This window comes from Daucus carota, chromosome 6 (genome assembly GCF_001625215.2).
Source record: "Daucus carota subsp. sativus chromosome 6, DH1 v3.0, whole genome shotgun sequence".
NCBI lineage: Eukaryota > Viridiplantae > Streptophyta > Magnoliopsida > Apiales > Apiaceae > Daucus > Daucus carota.
The window spans coordinates 34,971,296-34,991,362 of record NC_030386.2 but is presented as its reverse complement, the minus strand read 5'-3'; the positions used below and the strand labels follow the sequence as shown (position 1 = coordinate 34,991,362).

Sequence of the window (20,067 nt, the reverse complement as noted above, 5' to 3'; positions counted from 1 at the left end):
GTGGAGTTTGATTGGTGGCAAACAATCAAAATCAATCAAATTTATAAATTTTGGTGTTTAGCACGTGTCCTGAGTAGAAACCAGAAAAACCGTTTTCTTTAAGCTAGTTCCAACTTGGGTTAACTGCAAAACTACAGGGCCTCTCGTTATTAAACGGTGAATTCATTCATATTAATTTGGGCTGTGTTTTGGGCCGTGGTCAATTTTGTGATTTTCGCCCCACCCCAATTCGCTCAAATTTTGATTTGTTACCAACACCATCACAAATTCCAATCCCAAGCAGCTTTGTTGGAGAGTAAAAGCAGGGAGATATAAAAATGCCTCGGGTAACAACAGCAATTATGAAGCTAAGTCGAAAATGTAATTCAAATCTCCTCAAGATTTTGCAGTCCGAGTCATCTCACGAGCTTTCCTCCAACCGATTCAAGGTCCTCTTATTTCCCTCTTGTTCATTTTTCAGATACACACTTATATATCTAATTCAATATACCGTGTGTCATTCTAGCATTTAGGTATTTTAAATTTTAATTTGCTCTTAACAGCGAATATGTTAATTGTTTGATTGTTCGATTGCCGAAAACATGGGTGAATTGTGGGTTATAAAGTTATTTACGCGGACAGAAGGTACATTAAGTTTTTAGGTTTTATAGTCGAGGAGGAGCTGACACCTGACTTTGAGTTTGACTAGTAGCTTGGTTTTCATCGATATATACATATAGGAATTTGCTTTGCAGAAAGCGATGGAGTTGGTTACTGATGAGTATTGGAATTAGCAGGGGCGGGGGCGGCGGGGTGGGGGCAATTATTCAGACATGTATATATATATTCAGACCTCAGTAGTTTCTTCAGTATTTCCTATGCCTGGTCCCCTGGTTAAGGTACTCTACTATTTTTCCCGGATTTGGTTTGAAAGATGCAATGTCATACTAGACCAGAGGACACGTTCAGAAATAAAAATACTCCTTTGATATTTTATTTTTTTTTAAAATTAAGTCCTGAATTTCTAAGTTCACAGATTAGATCATGTACTTTTTCTCTCGAATTCAAGTCTCAACATATTTTCTTTAAGTAATGTTTAGATATATTTAATTAAGAATTAAAAGAGTACAAGATGAATTTTGCTAACATAAGAAAGAATGTGAGGATTATGAAGTTTAAACTTGTTAAGAGCATCTCCAATAGACTCTTAGAATCACTCTTAAATATAATATAAATTATTAGCTCTTAGCAATTTAGTGTACATGTACTCCAACAATGTTCTTTATATCCACTCTTTATTTATTTTTATATTATTAAAAGTACATTGAATTCATAAAAAGACAAAAGAAAGTGGAAAGAAAGAGAGTAAGTGGAACAAACTTATAATAAAATATTAGTTAAGAGCTATCTAGTGGCTCCTACAATTGAGGAGAGAGAAGAGCCTCTTAAGCTTTTAAAGAGCCTCTAAGAGTCTCTTGGAGCTCAAAATTTGACATGGCTTTTTATTTTTTAATATAAGAGCTCAAATAAAGAGTTTATTGGAGATGCTCTAAGTTTAGAATTAAGAGAGTATGAGATGAAATTTGCTAACATGAGAAAGAATGTGAGGATTATGAAATTTAAACTTGTGCACAAACACACATTGATATATGGTCATCTATGTGTTCTTTTATGCTTATTGATTGAATGTATTCTTATTAAACTTGTGATGTGTTTGTGGTGTTTCCGTCTTCAAGCCTTTTGACTGCATTGTACTCGTTAATAAGTAAAACGAAGTCAGATTACATATAAAAAAAAAAGAAGTCAAAAGGCTTGTTGAAAGCAAAATGAGAAGTCACACAAGTTATCATCTTATTCTCATTCATCACTATATAGATAGACTTTAGTGCTGGCATAATTAGGTATTAATCTTAAAAAATTATGTGTTTTAGAATTATATAAACATGGATCAATGTACATGTGCGCTAATGTTCTTAATCTTGGTCGACAATGGAAAATCCGGAATTTGAATATATCTTTATCAATACCATTGAGGTTTTTTGCCCATGCCACTTTAAAGTTATCTTAAGTGGACACTATCAATTTCTATACCATTTTGTTATGCATTGGTATTAGTATATGCTTATTACCGGACCTGGCAATTCGTGTATGTCGGGTACTTTAGTGTTTTGGGTACTGAACGTTAAGCCCAAGCACGACCTATTTAGAGTTTGTGTACCTTCATGTCATGTACTTTATGTGTCGTGTTATCGCGTGTCACTATATAATAACAAAAATATAATGTATATTTTTATTAATTTACATTAATATACATGTTTACATTATATTTACATATAATATTGTAAAAATATGTATATTTATACAAAGAAAATACATATAGCTATTATAACTTAAAATATTTAAATTAGTTTATGCAGTGTACTTCTGTGTGGTGTACTTTTATGTCGTATTGTCGTGTACTCAAAAATATAAAAACAGACACTAAGTTTCTTGTCGTGTACAAAATTGCTGGGTCTATATATTACTGATTTTTACTTTGCTAAAATTCTGAATGTTCTAAAATTTGGACATGAATGCAGAATGATAAAACTGAACCATTGGGAGATTTTGTGGTGGACTGGGATTCTCCTCGTTCTGAAGATGTGGTTTTGAGAAAGACGTGCAATTCAGGTGAGGAACTTGCTGTTACTGCTTTGCTTGGTGAAGAAACCATTGAAGACGATGATAGGCTTCCCAGGGAAGCTTTGATGAAGGTATGCATTAAAAAGCCTGGATTAAGCTCTATATTGCAATTTGACTGTGGAGTTTTCAGTAAAGGTGAAGATGGCATTGAGTTTAATATCCGTCATGCTCACTATCTCCCGTCAACAAGCAGTTTGGGGTCTTCACTTTATAGAGGTCCCTTATTTAGGTAAGCTTTTTTTGTTAAAAAGGACACAGACTGACTTTGTTTTGTCTCTCTTACATTTAGTCCTTATTAGCTCATTAAATGAATCCGTGAAACTGAAGTTAGTGAAGGCATATTCTGTTGTTTTATCTTCCATCCTCCCATTCAATTATGTTCTTTTTTTAAATATACAGAGATTACATGAGTGATGACTGCTGACTGCTTGAAACAATTTTATATTGTATGGATTATCATTTTCCTTTATCTTAGAGAGGTGTTGATGAGTTTTCCTTGAACTTATACAAATTTGATGGTACAGGAAATTACCAAGATATGAGTATATGCATCTTATGATATGGAATAATATAAGAAAATAAGTGTCATGAGGCTATATGATTAGAAGTAAATAATATTTTTGTTTTTGTACTCAATTAATTCTTTTTGTAATGGTATCTCAAACAGTAGTCATATATATCCCAAGTTTGTTATTAGCTACACACTCCACAGAGATATAGAGCGAAATTGATATATATAGATAAAAGTTCTATGGAGACCGCAGAGACCATGTAAGTTTTTCAATTAAAATATTGAAAAATTTATTCTTTCACTCAACATGTTATATTCTATGAGCAGAACATGTTTTTTAACTTGTAAAACATGTTTTGTAGAAAAATACATTTTGCAATATTTTACTTGCAAAAATTACATAATTCTCAAGGTATTTTATAAATTGTTGTCTCCACAGAACTTAACACACACGCACGCATATGAGTTATGAAAAGTATGTATGTATATGTGTATAGTTTTGGGTATTAAGCTAATTTTAATTTGAGCATTGAGGGTAGTAGGGAACCATGAACATGTTAGGACAATACTAGATATGTGCATGCGAGCAAGATTGCGAAAGTTGAGACCGAGGAGTATCTCTTGGGTGTAAGTTATTTGCTTACGGCATTGCTATGACAGCTGAAAATTGAGAAGAGAAAAAGGTCAACACTGAGTTGGAATAGTGGAGGGTTGTGTTGGTAACACGAGGCTTGTACATTAGTCATTTGAAAACTAGATAACTTGCAACTTTGGAAGAAATACGGGTAGAAAATCAGTATTGGGCTTTACTTCCAAATTATAGCATATGTTCTTCGCTCTTGGTACTTCAAATCGTGGTTAATAGAAATTACCTTTCTTTTTGCAGTACTTTGGATCCCCAGTTGCAGGATGAACTCAAGCAATATTTAGTGACAAAGGGGATTGGAAAAAGCCTCACCAACTTCCTCCTCCTGCACCTACATAAGAAGGAACAAAATCAGTATGAGAACTGGCTGGAGAAATTGAAAGCTTATATAGCTCAAGGCCAAGAGACTGATTCTTAGGCAATTTAGAGGATTAGATTAATGTGCTCATGTTGCTTCTACATGCACAATGTACTATTGTTGGACAAAACTTTGACATTGATTGTGAGGCGGTTTGGCTCATATTAAATTGTGACTTGTGACCTCTGACTTAACGTTAACTTAGGGCATCTCTAACCATCACTCTAAATTTCATATTTCTTCACTTTTAACTTTATAAATAGAGTAATCCATCTCCAATCATCCATTACTCTATCTTTATATATAAAGTCATGCACTATCCTACTATATATATAAAGTTACTTGAAGATAAAGCACAAATTGCTTTATTTATAAAATGAAGTAATGGTTGGAGATGGAATAAAGATATAAAGTGAAAAATGTGAAAATGAAGATGAAATTGCTTTATTTATAAAATTATGATTGAAGATGGTATTGGATTCAGATTTTAAAGGATTATTCTTCATTTATGAAATTCGAGGGTATTCAATTGTGATTATTTGAAATTCATTAAAATTTTGAGGTGTTTAATGGGGTTTTTAAATTATGCTTTAATTCGATGATATTTAATTGAGATTGTTTAAAATCCATTAAAATGTATCCCTCGTAATTCTTTATTTGTAATTTTTTTTTGAGTTTAAACACATGTATTAATTATTTTTTAACTAATATACAAGTATAGTTATATATGTATTTGTAAAACAAAATTATGTTTAACATATATAATAAAAAACACGAGTAAGTCTTGGCACACATCCTTATACACTACAAATACACTACTAGTATTAAAAGAATGTCACTGGCGGGTCCATTTTAAGAAAATAAAAAGAAAAACAGTTATTTATAGTGCAATATAGTATATACTAGTCTTATAATTTAGGTAGTGAGTTTGTAGTGTTTAAGGATGTGTATCAAGATTTATTCTAAAAAACACACAGAACAGTTAATATAAATTAGTTCATAGTCTAACATAAATTATAGAGGTAATTGCATATCACACCTCCTAAGTATCGTTCAAAAACGATAGAGTACCTATACTTTGAGAAACTCAACTCGCACCCCTTATCTTTATCTTTAGTGTTCAAGCCCGAGATGCACCCCCTGCCGTTAACTTCCGTTAACTCTTTGCACTCCGTAATTGCAATTCGGACCCCCTAACTTACGTTCAAAAACGATATTATGCCCATATTTTTGGAAACTCTAATTGCACCACCTATCTTTACATCTCAGAAACGATACGCACACCCTCTGTTGAATTTCGTTAACTTTCGTTAAAATACACCTCCGTCTCAATTTATATGTTCCTTTTGTTTTTTGAGGAGTCAAATTGACTAATTTTTGACCAACTATTTGAAAATATGTATTTATTATTTTAGAAAATAGAAAGTTACATATTAAAAATAGATTGGATTTAATTTTTATTGATATTTTTTTAAATTTTTTTTGTTCAATTTTTCCAAACAAAATAATTAAAATTTATATATTTTAATCAATATATAAATTTATGTATTATTTATAATAAATATCACATAATATTTATTTTTTATATATAAAATAGTGTATATTTTAAGTACTTAATACACATGTCACTAAAAATTTAAAATCATTATTTGCGAAATTCGGACCTTCTATTATTTGCGAAAACAAATAGATTAGATTTACTTTTTGATGTTTTTTTTTAAAATTTTTGCTTAATTAACTTATCCCCAAGTCAAAATGATTTTACATATTGAATGATTTTAAATTTTTAGTGACATATGTATTAAGTACTTAAAATATACACTATTTTAAATATAAAAATAAATATTATGTGATATATATTATGAATAATACATAAATTTTATATTGATTAAAATATATAAATTTTAATTATTTTGTTTGAAAAAATTGATCAAAAAAATATCAATAAAAATTAAATCTAGTCTATTTTAATATGTAATTTTCTATTTTTTAAAATAATAAATACATATTTTCAAATAGTTGGTCAAAAATTAGTCAGTTTGACTCCTCAAAAAGCAAAACGGACATATAAATTGAGACGGATGTGTATTTTAACGGAAGTTAATGAAATTCAACGGAGGGTGTGCGTATCGTTTCTGAGATGTAATGATAGGTGGTGCGATTTGGGTTTCCAAAAATATGGGCACAACATCGTTTTTGAACGTAACTTAGGGGGTCCGAATTGCAATTATATGTATAGTGACTTAACGCAGTGCAATGAGTTAACGGCAGGGGATGCATCTCGGGCTTGAATACTAAAGATAAGAAGTGCGAGTTGAATTTCTCAAAATATAGGTATTCTATCATTTTTTGATAATACTGGGGGGTGCGATATGCAATTACCTCTAGATTATATGGTCCATCAAGGGGCACCTCTCAAAGGAGGAAACTTTGAATTCGAATATTGGATGCATACTGGATGTGCGTGTGCCTGTGGGGTGGTGGTCGTTGGTTGACTACCGTGCACAGGAGACTTGCTTGGTGCAGAATAATAGTACTATACAGAATAATGAATTGAAAAGGAAAGCATCAATAAAATAAAAAAGGTGGCGGCGATGAAAAAGGAGTAAATTACTAGAAAATCGACAGATAAATATATATCGGAAGCCCATTTTCCCCTCGCATCTACCATCGTGCTCTTTATATATTCATTTTGCTTTTCTCGAACAGTTTAATCGTATCTTCCTTTTCATCATCTTTTCCGTTTTATACATTCCAGTGCTCCACTCAGAATTAATTTAAAATATTTGTTTAAAAGTTCATATAAAGGAACTTTAGATCTCGATTAGATTTTAAACTTTTGAGAATGCAGATTAATTTGAACATGAAATCATGTACTGCTGCTGACAGAAGTTTCTTGACAGGCTAGAAATTAAAACTGCAATATAAATGTAAAGTTTGAAAATATCATGACAGAAACAGGGGAATAGGGGATGCATATAGCATATGTCAAAGATTACGCTGTTTTTTTTTTTCGAATCCAGTTTATTGACATACAATCATACTAGTAGTACATAGGAAGGTAAAATGAGTCAAAAATTTTAGTTTAAAATATTCACATTGACATCTTAATTTTATTAGATATTTATTATTCGATAATTTTTGTCGAATAATTTGAGTGTGAGTTTCATGATGAATTAAGGAATATACATTATACTGCGATTGAATTTGATTTTTATTAATTAAAAATCACTAAATTAGTTAAATTAATTTAATTAGAATTTTGTTTCTATTTACAGAATTAATATGTATAAAATATATCATTCCGACCTAATTTTATGAGTTGAGTTAAATTCGAAATAACAGAGAAAAAGTAAACTTAATAAAAACAACCTAATAAAAACACAGAGAAAAGTCCTGGCTGATACTTTACATCTAAAAAATAATGATAATTTATGAACGTTGAATATTGGGAGATCAGGACACGTCAAATCAACAAACACACACTGGCCACTGCCCCCGACTTTTACGGTTTAAATAACCACAAACACGGCGTTCAATATATTTGCTCTCTTCTGCTCTGCTTCACCACCTCTACTTACATAAATACATATAAATCCATGTCTCTATAGCACCATAGCTGCTCATACCAGGAGAAATTTGAGTATTAAGTAACAAAGATGGAGAATTATCTCAAGGACTTTGATATTCCGGCGAAGCATGCGCCGGAGGAAGCGCAGCTCCGGTGGAGAAACGCCGTCGGGATAGTGAAGAATCGCCGCCGTCGATTCCGTCACATTGTCGATCTGGCGAAACGCAACGAGCAGAAGCTCAAGGTTCAAAAGATTCAGGTACTGGTGTGTGGTGTTAAAAGGCCGATATATTAAAATATTGGTACAAATACAGATAATATTATGTTATTGTATTGATTTGATATTTTGTGAAAAATACGCGTAGTTCTTAAGTGAAACCCTAGGTACAGTTCTTAAATTTTTGTGGCTATTTTAACTGCTACTATAATTTATTTATGAATAAATGATAATAATATTTAAATATTATATTGTATTTATAATTTTTAGTGGTCCAGCGAAACATAGCAATTAGTTTAAAATTTAATTAATTAAGCTATGAAATGGAACTGGGAATATTGGTACTGGGCTTCACTATTATCTCGGCTAGGCTCTGCCTTGCCGGGTGAGTATGTTGTATGCTGTATGTTCACCAATGTTCTGGAAGGCAAAGAAGTGGTCATAACCTGGAATGAAGTACTTAACTATCTATGTATTGCTTAAACATAAGCCTGAAAACGTTTTTGGCCAGGATTGATCCTAAAACAACCCACTTAATCAATTTAATTTGATGGTATTCATGTCACCATGGATGTGTTGCTCAGATCCAAACAATCATTTTCCCTCGGATATTATATGAATTATAGGGTATCATGCTTATATGTTTCTGGTATTCGAGGAGTTCTAAATCTCGAAAAACATCTATGATGTTATTAGCTCTTTAGGGCAACTTGCCCTACAGAGCTAATAACATTCATTGAGATTGATCAAATACTAAGCTTACAATTATTATTAGTCTCTCAATCAAATGGTCTTACAGCTCTCTCAATTTGCATTAGAGTTTACTTAGTGTGGATGGGAGTATCCCTTGATGATTATGAGACAATTAAACGAATATAATATGTAGTTGTCTCCTGGAATTGAAAATGAAAATGTTGTTGGTTAATTTTGAATTACATTTAACACCAGGGAAAATTATGCAAAATGCTGTTGAGATTAAATTTGGGAGGTGATTAATTTTAGGTAGATTATGGTGGTTATTGACTTTAGGTCTTTTATGGAAAGCTTTTGCAGAAGCTCATATGTGCTAGAAACTCTGGTGGACATTTTTTTTTAAATGTATGGAAATTGACTTCAACTTTCATTCTTTTAGTTTCTCTATATTCATAAAAAATGGTAACTAGGTTTTGACAGAATTTGATCAAATATAGTTATGTTAATAACATTATTATAGATTTCTTTAGAACCATCCTTACAATTTTGTTATGGATATAAGTCTGATTTTTTTTTTTTTTTTAATATCAATATATACCAGGAAGATCTGCGACTTGTTGTTACAACAATTAAGGCAGCATACAAGTTTATCGAAGGTAAGTGTTTAATTTATATATACTTGTATTAGGGTAGAACTGTAAGATGATTTATGGTCTTGGATGCCACATAAGTACTTATGTGTATCCTTTTTGTTTATTAGTTTTTTTTTCTTTTGCAGCCTTAAAGCCCTCCAAAGAGGCTATAGATGCAGGTTATAATATTAATCCTGATAAGATTGCAAAGATTATCAGAAGCCGTAACAATAAAGTCTTGGAAGAGCACCAGGGAGTAAGTGGAGTGGCAGCTGAATTAAATGTCTCACTGGATGAGGGAGTAGAGACAACTGACTTGCCTAAACGGCAAAAGTTCTTGGGCGTCAACAGATATACTGAAAAACCATCTAAAAGTTTTTGGCTGTTTGTCTGGGAGGCTTTACATGATTTGACCCTTATTATCCTTATTGTTTGTGCTGTGGTTTCTATAGGTGTAGGACTTGCCACTGAAGGGTTGCCAAAAGGCATATATGATGGGTTAGGAATCATACTTAGTATTTTTCTGGTAGTCATGGTGACTGCAATTAGTGATTATAATCAATCCTTGCAGTTTAAAGATCTGGACAAGGAGAAGAAGAAAATATCTGTTCATGTAACAAGAGATGGAACTAGACAAAAGGTGTCCATATTTGACCTGGTTGTTGGGGATGTTGTCCACTTATCGATTGGAGATCAAGTTCCAGCTGATGGATTGTTTATATCAGGATACAGCTTGTTAATTGACGAGTCAAGCTTGTCTGGGGAGAGTGAGCCAGTGAATATAAATGAGAAAAATCCTTTTCTACTTGCAGGGACCAAGGTGCAAGATGGTTCAGGTAAGATGCTGGTGACCACTGTTGGTATGCGAACTGAATGGGGCAAGTTGATGGAAACATTGAGTGAAGGAGGTGAAGATGAGACTCCACTACAGGTGAAGCTGAATGGTGTTGCTACAATCATAGGCAAGATTGGCTTGATTTTTGCTGTGCTGACATTCTCTGTTCTGACAGTAAGATTCTTGGTGGAGAAAGCAATTCACCATGAGTTCACCAGTTGGACTTCAGTTGATGCTATGAAGCTTTTGAATTACTTTGCTACTGCAGTGACCATAATTGTTGTTGCTGTTCCAGAAGGACTACCTCTGGCAGTGACATTGAGCCTTGCTTTTGCAATGAAGAAGTTAATGAATGACAAGGCACTTGTGAGGCATCTTTCCGCATGTGAGACAATGGGTTCTGCTACTTGCATATGCACAGATAAAACAGGAACACTAACTACAAACCATATGGTAGTTGATAAGATATGGGTATGTGGGAAACCTGAAGAGATGAAAGATGGTGAAAATCATAATACTAATCATTCTGATGTATCAGAAAATGTATTACCCTTTCTCTTGCAGGCTATATTTCAGAATACTGCTTCAGAGGTTGTCAAAAATAAAGATGGAAAAACTTCTGTACTAGGTACACCAACAGAATCAGCACTTGTAGAATACGGATTGCTACTGGGTGGTGATTTTGATGCACAGCGTCGAGAAATCAAGATGCTAAAAGTCGAACCCTTCAATTCTGTTAAAAAGACGATGTCTGTTCTTGTGGCTCTTCCAGATGGTAGAACTAGAGCTTTCTGCAAAGGCGCATCAGAGATTGTATTAGGAATGTGTGATAAGGTAATTGATTACAACGGGGAAACAGTTGACCTGTCGGAGGAATTCGTACAAAACATCACAGATGTCATCAATGGTTTTGCCTGTGATGCTTTAAGAACAATCTGTTTGGCATTTAAGGATACTGACAACAATTGTGATGGGATCGGTTTGCCTGATAGTAGTTATACATTGATTGCAGTAGTTGGTATTAAAGATCCTGTACGCCCAGGGGTCAAGGATGCTGTTCGAACTTGTTTAGCTGCTGGAATAACTGTGCGTATGGTCACTGGTGACAACATTAACACAGCGAAGGCCATTGCAAAAGAATGTGGAATACTCACTGAAGGTGGTTTGGCCATTGAAGGACCAGATTTTCGCAACAAAAGTCCAGATGAATTGATGGCGATAGTACCACATATTCAGGTGGTTAATTAACCGCAATAGTATTTGTTATCTATGCGAAGATGCAGTTGATTTGAATATGCTTGTTTATAGGTAATGGCTCGATCTTTGCCTTTGGACAAGCACAAGCTGGTAACCAATTTAAGGAGCATCCATAAAGAGGTGGTTGCTGTAACTGGTGATGGAACAAATGATGCTCCTGCTTTGCACGAAGCAGACATTGGACTTGCAATGGGTATAGCTGGAACAGAGGTCTGATTATGTCATCTACTATGAGAATTCTTTTCTCTGCTTATATAGAATGATACTGTTTACCTTTTCCCCAGTCTAACATCTACTCTCAGTCCGTTTTAGTATTATAAGAACCTAAGCCTTGTTAGTAGACATTTAGTAGTAAGTATTGATATTTTGATTTAGCATGCTTTTCATCACTTCTAATCCTTAAGCTCTCACGATTTGAACATGCAGGTTGCCAAAGAAAATGCTGATGTCATTATATTGGATGACAACTTTTCAACAATAGTAAATGTTGCCAAATGGGGGCGTGCTGTATACATTAACATCCAAAAGTTTGTTCAGTTTCAGCTTACTGTTAATATTGTTGCTCTTATGATCAATTTCATTTCAGCATGCATCTCTGGTCCGTTTCTCCTTTGAGCTTAAACTATTTATTTCCTTTATTTTAACAATTAACTGATTGAGTATTCATTTTAGTGGTAAATTTTACATTTCATTTTCAGGATCTGCTCCCCTCACTGCTGTGCAGTTGCTTTGGGTCAATCTGATTATGGACACATTAGGTGCATTGGCACTGGCTACCGAACCAGCACATGAAGGATTGATGAATAGGCCCCCAGTGGGGAGGGGTGTGAGTTTTATAACCAGAGCAATGTGGAGGAATATAGCAGGTCAGAGTATTTACCAAATGGTCGTTCTGTTCGTGTTCAATTTTGCAGGGAAGCAAATTCTGGGACTCAATGGTTCAGATGCTACCATTATTGTCAATACCTTCATATTTAATACCTTTGTATTCTGCCAGGTACTGTTCGGGATTTGAATTTATATTTTGCTGGCAGTTTTTATAATCATTTAAGGCTATATTACCTCCTTATTCCTAGTTTAGCACCATCTTTGCTATGTGGCCACCTATAGTTGTCAATAGTTCCAGGTACTCATCTGAATTTTGGTCTGTAATCATTTAAGGCTATATTACCTCCTTAGCCCTAGTTTAGCACCATGTTTTTTAAGCGGTGTAACTTTATGTTTTGAGCAGATTATGATAAGGGACCAAATTGGAAATAAACAAGTATATTAAATATCCAGAATATTATTTTATTTAATAGTTACGTACGCTTTAGTTATTAGTTTATTTGTTATAAGCCCCATAGTCTGTAGGCCTGTGGTTACAGTTGCAGTATTTATAATTTACGTTGTGTCCCTATCTCTCCTTTCTTGGGTGGATAATCCTTCGAAGCTTATCTTGTTCTAGTTTTAATTGTTTTGGAGTTCTGTCCTGCATCACATTTACATTAAGCCTCAACATAACCTATATACAGATTACTCATTCCTGTCCAAAATGGCCTGGGCCAACTCATGTGCTAGGGTACTAAGCCAGTTATAGAAATATATTACAAGCAGAACTTGTGGTTAAAGAGATGTATCTTCGCCTTAGTTTTTAGCAAATGCATGTAAACCCACAAACACATTTCTGGAACATAACTTTATTTTGGGTCATCTTGATCCACAAAGGGGTCCTCTGGAGTATCTCATGTAGCATCAAGGTTCTTAAGTACAAACATAATTTGTGGGTGCAATCCAAATATCATGTGTGATTGTAGTAGGAAATGCTTTAAGTTGTCTTCTGGAACTGGCATTATGCTCTAGTTTGGTCAGTTGAATTTTTGAGGGCAGAATGATTGTTTCATGATTCTTTTTTCTCTTTTTACTTCCTTAATAGAGTACATGATAGAGAAAATCACTCGCAGCTAAATAATAATAATATCTTGCTCACTATTTTTATTTTCAGGTCTTTAACGAGATAAACAGCCGAGATATTGAAAAGATCAATATTTTCCGTGGCATGTTCAGTAGCTGGATATTTATTGGTGTCATGTTGGCCACAGTGATATTTCAAGTTATAATAGTCGAGTTCCTAGGGGCCTTCGCAAGCACTGTGCCGCTGAGTTGGCAGTTGTGGTTACTGAGCATCCTAATTGGATTTGTAGGCATGCCTATTGCAGTTGTTTTGAAGTGCATTCCTGTTGAAAGAAGAGTTCCCAAGCACCATGATGGTTATGATCGGCTCGCCACGGGACCAGAAGCTGTATGATATGAAGAGAAATAAGTACTCTTCTTCTGGGAAAAAATAACACGGGTCTACCACAATATCAAATACTGGACCGTACGAACTAATCTTTTAATGTTAACTTGACCAAACCACTGTATGTTTTCTTTGGATAGATCCACTGTTCAGCAAGTATTGAGCAAAGTTGCAAAGTACTTTTGTTCTACGAACTTGAGGTGGTTTTCTTATAAGCTGGTTTTGTAGTTCATGAGCACTGTGTAGAGGCTAAATTTGTATACATGTCTACCTTTTCTTTATTTATAATTGTTTTATGCCAATTCAGGCTTTCTGTATGGCTGAACGAGTTTTATTCTCCTGAAAATGCGACACCTCCTAGTTCCTACATAGATGGGAACATAGGAACTTATTATTGGTGACAGTTCGTCTGACTTATTCTATTTTTCAAAATAAGTGATTAATTTCTAGAGAAAATTACATAAGTATGTGTTTTTTCCTGAAAATAACTATTTATTTATGCAAATAAGAAACGTGTTTAAAAGATTTTTATTTTCTTGAAATAAGTCATTATACAGGTAAAAATCAGTGGTATAGGTGAATGTAGGTATAAAATAATAAAGCCCATTTGATCTGTGCAGAGTGAAAGAGAAGTTGAATATTACAAGATTAGCTCCTACAACTGGATGCAAGACTTTGGTATAATATACAGGACATCACATGAAACTAATTGTCTTGTCCCAAAGATATCTGGAAGCACCAGAACCAGAATCTAACTCACTAAAGCCTACTATATTAGGGCAAGGAAAATATGTTTGTACAGAAGAATGCCGGTGCATGGACTGAGGATTATTTGTATCTTCTTTTAGCTTCTCCATAAGCAACCACTCCCATAACAGTCATTGAATAACCAGCTATTCCCTGAAAGGTGACAGGATTTCGGAACAACAGTATAGAGATAACAACAGCTACTGCGCCTTTTGCATTGCCCAGTACCTGACAACTCACACATTCAGGCATTCAGCCGAGATGGACTCAAACGAACACATCACATGCAAGCTTAAATTTTACAGTGGATCGTGCAGTGTGATTAAATTGCTAGTGTGTGAGAGGGATAATACCTGGAGTGTTAGAGCACTCGTATGCTTGGTCACCAAGAAGTTGGTTAAGTTGGCTGAATAAGCCATTACTGAATTGAGAAAAAGAAGCAGCCACATAAATGTATGTTTTAATCCAAGTGTTACTGTGACTTCTACCACATCTGGTTCCATGAAAAGTGCTGCAGGCAACAAAACTACAACAGCAATTGGGGCCATATAAAGCATCAAATTCATTGAGTTCAGCTTCTCCCTGAAATAATGATTGAAATAAAACAGGCTGTGTCACAATTAATGTTAAGTTGCGGACAAGTTAATATGAACTTATAATTAGATATTGCTATGGAGATTGATTGTCAAATGAATTATTGAAAGTTTCCTCCTGTGCTTCTGCATTATTAACTTCATTTTTACTATATTTTCTTACAATAGGGGTTTAAAAAGACTTTCTTTTGCACAGGGAATTCATATAAATAGTTGGTAAGGCTGTCTACGAGGGGACTTTGTTGACGCAGGAGTCTTATGGACGGGGTACTAGCTTTATACAACTTTATACTAGAAGATATGCATGTGTTGATGGCGATATCATACATGTAAGCATAAGAAATTACCCTTCTGAAGAAAGCAAAATTCCCTGAAGAACAGACTTAAAGGCCCTGGCAGCAGTTGCACTGATGCACATGATGAATCCATACAAGTGAAAGCTTGGCTCCCCCTGATAGCAACCGATCGAAACATTAATATGCATTTGTTCATAATTAATTTATCGTAACTAGAGACACTGGGCTGTCAGAAGACAACAGAAGATAAGATACATGAACGTTTATTGAATTTACAGCTTTGAAGTATCTATCATTCATAAATAAAGGTCATGTGTGATGAATATGCGCGAGCCCACAGCCATGTTGGAAATGTAAATAACTAAAGGGTCTTCACTCTTTCTGGTGTATGCCCATAGGTCTTGGTGACGATTTTTGTTATTAATGGAATTAGAGATTTAACTAAAAAGTCGTTGTCAGTATGTGTCTATGGTAACTCGCTAGAAAATCCGATGATTAAATCACATAATTTTGAATCCGAGAAAAACATACCCCGCTTGCAATGACAACACCAGCAACAACTGGTATAAGAGCAACATAAGTAACCCAAGCTTCCCTCTTGAAGGTCATAAAATAAGCAAACATGGCTGTAAAAAAAGGCGTGGTGGCGCCGACAGCCTGATTAAACGACACAGGCAGATACCTAAGTGATATATTCCCCCCAACAACAGAGGCACAGAAAACAACGCTCAGCGTAGCGATCCTTAAAAACTGAGACTTAGATTTGATCCTCTGAAACGGCACGATTTTCAAGAACACGATGGACAAATAACTCAGGACAGCACAAGCTGTCATGTGACACATTGTCAAGAATATCGGAAATCGAAATCCATAATTCGACAACAAAAATTTGTTCAGGAGAAGAACGCCGATATTCGATGAGTACCATAACACGATCAAGGATGATATGAAAAGGGCTTGTTTCTTTGCTGCATTTCCTGTATTTGGTGCCATTTTTTCTTGTAAAATTTGCAGGATTGTGATAAATATGTCGAGGTAAGTTTCATTGAAGATTTAATGAGGGCATGGGTTTGTTTAATTTTGCGTTGTTGTAAGGGGTAAATGGAATTAATCATGCACTCAAGTTTTGTTGAATTAATGTGTGGCCTTGATGGATGAATGTAAGAATGGCTGTCCGCTATGTATGCAATCAAACCCAAATAGTAAAGTTTTACCGGCAACTTCTTGATTTATTTTTATAGTCTTCTGTAATACTCCTTCTCACTTATTTTGTATGATTTTTTTCATTATATACGTATCTTAAATTTTATAAAATTTAGTTCAATAACTTATTTTTCAAATTTTTTACTTTTGAATAGAAGGAAAAATATTAAAAATATTTTAAAAAAAATATAAAACATTAGAAAGCATTACCGAACCTCCATCCGAGAATATAATTATCATCTGATGCACATTATTTAATTAGGTTCACATTTTTAAGGATCAAAATAGGGCGAGTATAAAGGTTTAATGTGTCAGTGGTGTCCTGGATTCAATTCTCTTGTATTCGAGAATTATTGGAATAAATACTACATTATATAAGATGAAAAAGTAAAGAAGCCCATGTGTTCAGAGCTCGGCAAAACCATAGAAAAACTGAAGTAAAAAAAAATCATACATTGAATTTGAATGGCACAATTATATACTACTACACCAAATCCATATGTTCTAAAGGCCATGAAATATGAATGCCACTGCACAAATATCCCCTCCCCATGTACACAACCTTAACTTTGATTTGAGTCTAGAAGGTTCACAACCATATATTTTTCGATCATTGCAGAAAATCTATTTATTGCAGCATAAGTGAATAATATATCTCGTTGCAGAAGAATGATGACTGGTTGATTCTGTCAGTTGTTCTTTGCAGTGATGGTTTTGCCTTCAACCTGCCCAAGAAGTGATGGCCTGTAGAATGCATGGCTTTGAGCAATCTCAATGCGGTCTCGAGGATCATTCATTGTTTCGTCTCTCAGGGCTTGAAGAATACCACAAGGCTGTTGTTCCCTGAAATCATAATTAAATAAATAACTAGAAGAAATTTGGTAGTATGTACTTGAACAATGTAAACAAATATGAAAAACGATGAAGCTCCACCTCTTTATAAGTATTTTATACAACGTCTTCAAGATGGGGCATAGTTCGACTGGAGCAACAGGCTTGTTTTCTTCAGGATGTTGCACGCTTAAACTGAACTGACTCAGAAGTTCATAGAATGCTTCTACAGCTGATACTCCCTAGAAAGAAAAATATTAACAAGGTAGAGTTATATCCAAATGACTTGATGAATCTTTTGCTCTTAAGTGGAGGGCTTGAAGTGATCCTCTTATGATTCTCAATGTTGGCCATAGGTTTTTAATGGAACTTTTAAGGAAATTGATACTGCTCTAGAGCTATAAATATATTGGAGATCGCATACTGCAAATTTTGATCAAACAAAATACTGTACTTTGTTAGTACCTGAATCATCCCCTTTCCTGTGATGCTATCTCCCATATCAAGACTCAGCTCCCCTTTAGCTATCATCTGTCCATACCATGCATTACGACCTTTTAGCAATGTCACGTAAGTATCAGCAAGCAAAGGGCCAGCAAGCTTCTCAGGTTCTTCTGTCAACAGATGAGTGATAAAAATCATCTCTGATGTACAATGAGCAAAATATACTGATTTACTGGTAGCACTTTCCTTGGTCAAAGCTGCCACCATTCCTGAAAAATAGATCAACTATAAGACTCAAGTTTGAGGTAAAAGATGTTCATTTGCAGTTAAATTTTCCTTGCTAAAAAGTTTTTTTTTTTTTTGAATAATGTGGTGCAAGGTGTTGTGTTATATGCATTTATACAGCTTAATTATTTAAACTTGCCAGCTCCTATTGCATAGACATTCTTCAAGCCTCCCATAACTTCATGAGTGACAAGGTCGCTGTTGTCCCATACAATGAAATGTGGCTGCCTTAAAAACTTTGCAACTGCTTTTCTCCACTTTCCAGCCCCACAAATCCGAGCATTAGCATACTCCTTGTTATAAATTTCTGCTGCAATATTTGGTCCACCGAGATAAAGAATGTTCTCTAATGGTACTCCAGCTGGCAAAATACAATTTTAGTGAAACAACTTAACTTTCTCATAATAATACAGAAGAGGGGGATATGAATCACAGTAAAAGTTTCTTATACCAAAACTCTAATTTCCTTAATTAGTTAATTGTAAAAGATTTTCAACACTTCGATCAAAATAGACAAAGTAGTGGAAGATGGATTTTGGGGTTAACACGCAATTGCAGTTCATTACTACATAGTATTTTTATGTAAAGTATAAAAGAAAAGGATTATATGCAATTTGTGGCAAAAATTAGTTAAACTTGAAGTAAGTCAGTGCCAGAGTTTCCAAATCTTGAAGAAGTATGTAGATGACTGCAGGTATCTTGATAGAAAACTGGAGAATAAGAACCAAGTAAATAATTAAAAAAGAAGAAGACTTACTTGCCCATTAATCATTTGTGTGGGAGTAATTATATGGGGAACAGGGTCCAAGGCAGCCTCTATACCCTTTGACAAGGAGATGATAACAGGTGAGCTGATCCTTTCTTTCCAGTACTTGCTAATCTCTTCAAAAATCTCGCGTGTTTCAGTTGAAGGCAAGCCATTGACCACAATGTCAGCATCCCAAACTGCCTCCTGCAAGTTAGTCACAACTTTTAAGGGACAAAGAGGTGTATCAATCATGTTCAGGCAGAATCCGTCCTTCAAAATTTCATCTGCATACAGTGTCCGATCCCCCAATCTTGCTTCCACATACTTCAAATAAGCGCAGCGCCTAATCAACCTCCTCAACACATCCTCCCTCGAATTGATAACTTCAAACAAATTTCTGCAGTAGCTCTATCAACAGCTCTTCCGGGCCTCCTCCATATTCTGATTTGTACCTTATCCCGGAATTGACCATAACTATCTTGGAGCAAAGCTGCAAAGACACTGCCCCATGCACCTGCTCCAACACCAACAATTTCAGCAGATCACCATCAGCCTTACCTAGAACTCGTCGAAATTCATCAAGCTTTTCTTCCAAGCCATTGTAGCTACTAATAGTCCCATTCGAGTGCGAATTGCGAGTCATCACCTCAATACTGCCCACCATCTTCAACTTCAATACCCAGGTAGCCCAAACTATCCTAAATTGCAGCATGATTTCCACCCCCACATAAAAAGGCCTCTCTCTCTCTCTCTCTCCTCTCTCTCTCTCTCTCTCTCGCTCTCTCTCTCCTCTCTCTCTCTCTCTCTCTCGCTCTCTCTCCTCTCTCTCTCTCTCTCTCTCTCTCTCTCTCTCTCTCATCTCTCTCTCTCGCTCTCTCTCTCTTCCCCTCCTCCTCGCTCGTCTCTCCTCTCTCTCTCTCTCTCTCTCTCCTCTCTCTCACCTCGCCTCTCTCTCTATCTCTTCTCTCTCTCTCTCTCCTCTCTCTCTCTCGCTCTCTCCTCTCGCTCTCTCTCCTCGTCTCTCTCTCTCTCTCTTCTCTCGCGTCTCTCTCTCTCTCTCTCTCTCTCTCTATCTCTCTCTCTCTCTCTCTCTGCTCTCTCTCTCTCTCTCTCTCTCTCTCTCTCCCTCCGCTCTCCTCCTTCTCCTCTCCCCCCTTACCTCCCTCTCTTTCCTCTCTCCCTTTCTCTCTCGTCCTCCCACTCTCTCTTCCTCTCCCTCCTCTCTCTCTCTCTCTCTTCTCCCTCCCCCTCCCCTCCTCTC

General features: G+C 35.2%; 3 protein-coding genes and 1 pseudogene across 3 annotated transcripts; 2 read left to right on the top strand and 2 right to left on the bottom strand.

The window, feature by feature from the left end:
• The first annotated feature begins 244 nt into the window (after window positions 1-244).
• LOC108227374 (mitochondrial acidic protein mam33) lies at window positions 245-4,360 on the top strand. Its single transcript, XM_017402482.2, has 3 exons — window positions 245-428; window positions 2,559-2,890; window positions 4,059-4,360. Exons 1-3 carry the CDS (start codon window positions 318-320, stop codon window positions 4,234-4,236), a joined length of 621 nt encoding a protein of 206 aa, XP_017257971.1. The 5' UTR covers window positions 245-317; the 3' UTR covers window positions 4,237-4,360.
• Window positions 4,361-7,620: 3,260 nt separating this feature from the next.
• Window positions 7,621-13,940, top strand: LOC135147045 (calcium-transporting ATPase 4, plasma membrane-type-like). Its single transcript, XM_064079323.1, has 7 exons — window positions 7,621-8,006; window positions 9,259-9,313; window positions 9,436-11,360; window positions 11,433-11,591; window positions 11,808-11,979; window positions 12,080-12,378; window positions 13,366-13,940. Exons 1-7 carry the CDS (start codon window positions 7,836-7,838, stop codon window positions 13,666-13,668), a joined length of 3,084 nt encoding a protein of 1,027 aa, XP_063935393.1. The 5' UTR covers window positions 7,621-7,835; the 3' UTR covers window positions 13,669-13,940.
• Window positions 13,941-14,281: 341 nt separating this feature from the next.
• Window positions 14,282-16,413, bottom strand: LOC135147332 (UDP-URONIC ACID TRANSPORTER 1). The gene is made up of 4 exons (XM_064080430.1): window positions 15,827-16,413; window positions 15,347-15,450; window positions 14,760-14,988; window positions 14,282-14,634 (listed from the first exon to the last, which is right to left on the bottom strand). The coding sequence occupies exons 1-4, from the start codon at window positions 16,286-16,288 to the stop codon at window positions 14,488-14,490; spliced, it is 942 nt and encodes a 313-aa protein (XP_063936500.1). The 5' UTR covers window positions 16,289-16,413; the 3' UTR covers window positions 14,282-14,487.
• Window positions 16,414-16,931: 518 nt separating this feature from the next.
• Window positions 16,932-19,504, bottom strand: LOC135146815 (probable glycerol-3-phosphate dehydrogenase [NAD(+)] 1, cytosolic; annotated as a pseudogene).
• Window positions 19,505-20,067: the final 563 nt, after the last annotated feature.

Bases quoted from the DNA above. Each gene is read 5' to 3' on its own strand.
- LOC108227374 (XM_017402482.2), top strand. From the start codon at position 318: ATGCCTCGGGTAACAACAGCAATTATGAAGCTAAGTCGAAAATGTAAT. The intron at 429-2,558 runs GTCCTCTTATTT...ACATGAATGCAG, and splicing joins TTTCCTCCAACCGATTCAAG to AATGATAAAACTGAACCATT. The intron at 2,891-4,058 runs GTAAGCTTTTTT...TTCTTTTTGCAG, and splicing joins TATAGAGGTCCCTTATTTAG to TACTTTGGATCCCCAGTTGC.
- LOC135147332 (XM_064080430.1), bottom strand. From the start codon at position 16,288: ATGGCACCAAATACAGGAAATGCAGCAAAGAAACAAGCCCTTTTCATA. The intron at 15,451-15,826 runs GTATGTTTTTCT...GGTTGCTATCAG, and splicing joins GTGTTGTCATTGCAAGCGGG to GGGGAGCCAAGCTTTCACTT. The intron at 14,989-15,346 runs GTAATTTCTTAT...TCATTATTTCAG, and splicing joins ATTTTGCTTTCTTCAGAAGG to GGAGAAGCTGAACTCAATGA.
- LOC135147045 (XM_064079323.1), top strand. From the start codon at position 7,836: ATGGAGAATTATCTCAAGGACTTTGATATTCCGGCGAAGCATGCGCCG. The intron at 11,361-11,432 runs GTGGTTAATTAA...GCTTGTTTATAG, and splicing joins CGATAGTACCACATATTCAG to GTAATGGCTCGATCTTTGCC. The intron at 11,980-12,079 runs GTCCGTTTCTCC...TTTCATTTTCAG, and splicing joins CATTTCAGCATGCATCTCTG to GATCTGCTCCCCTCACTGCT.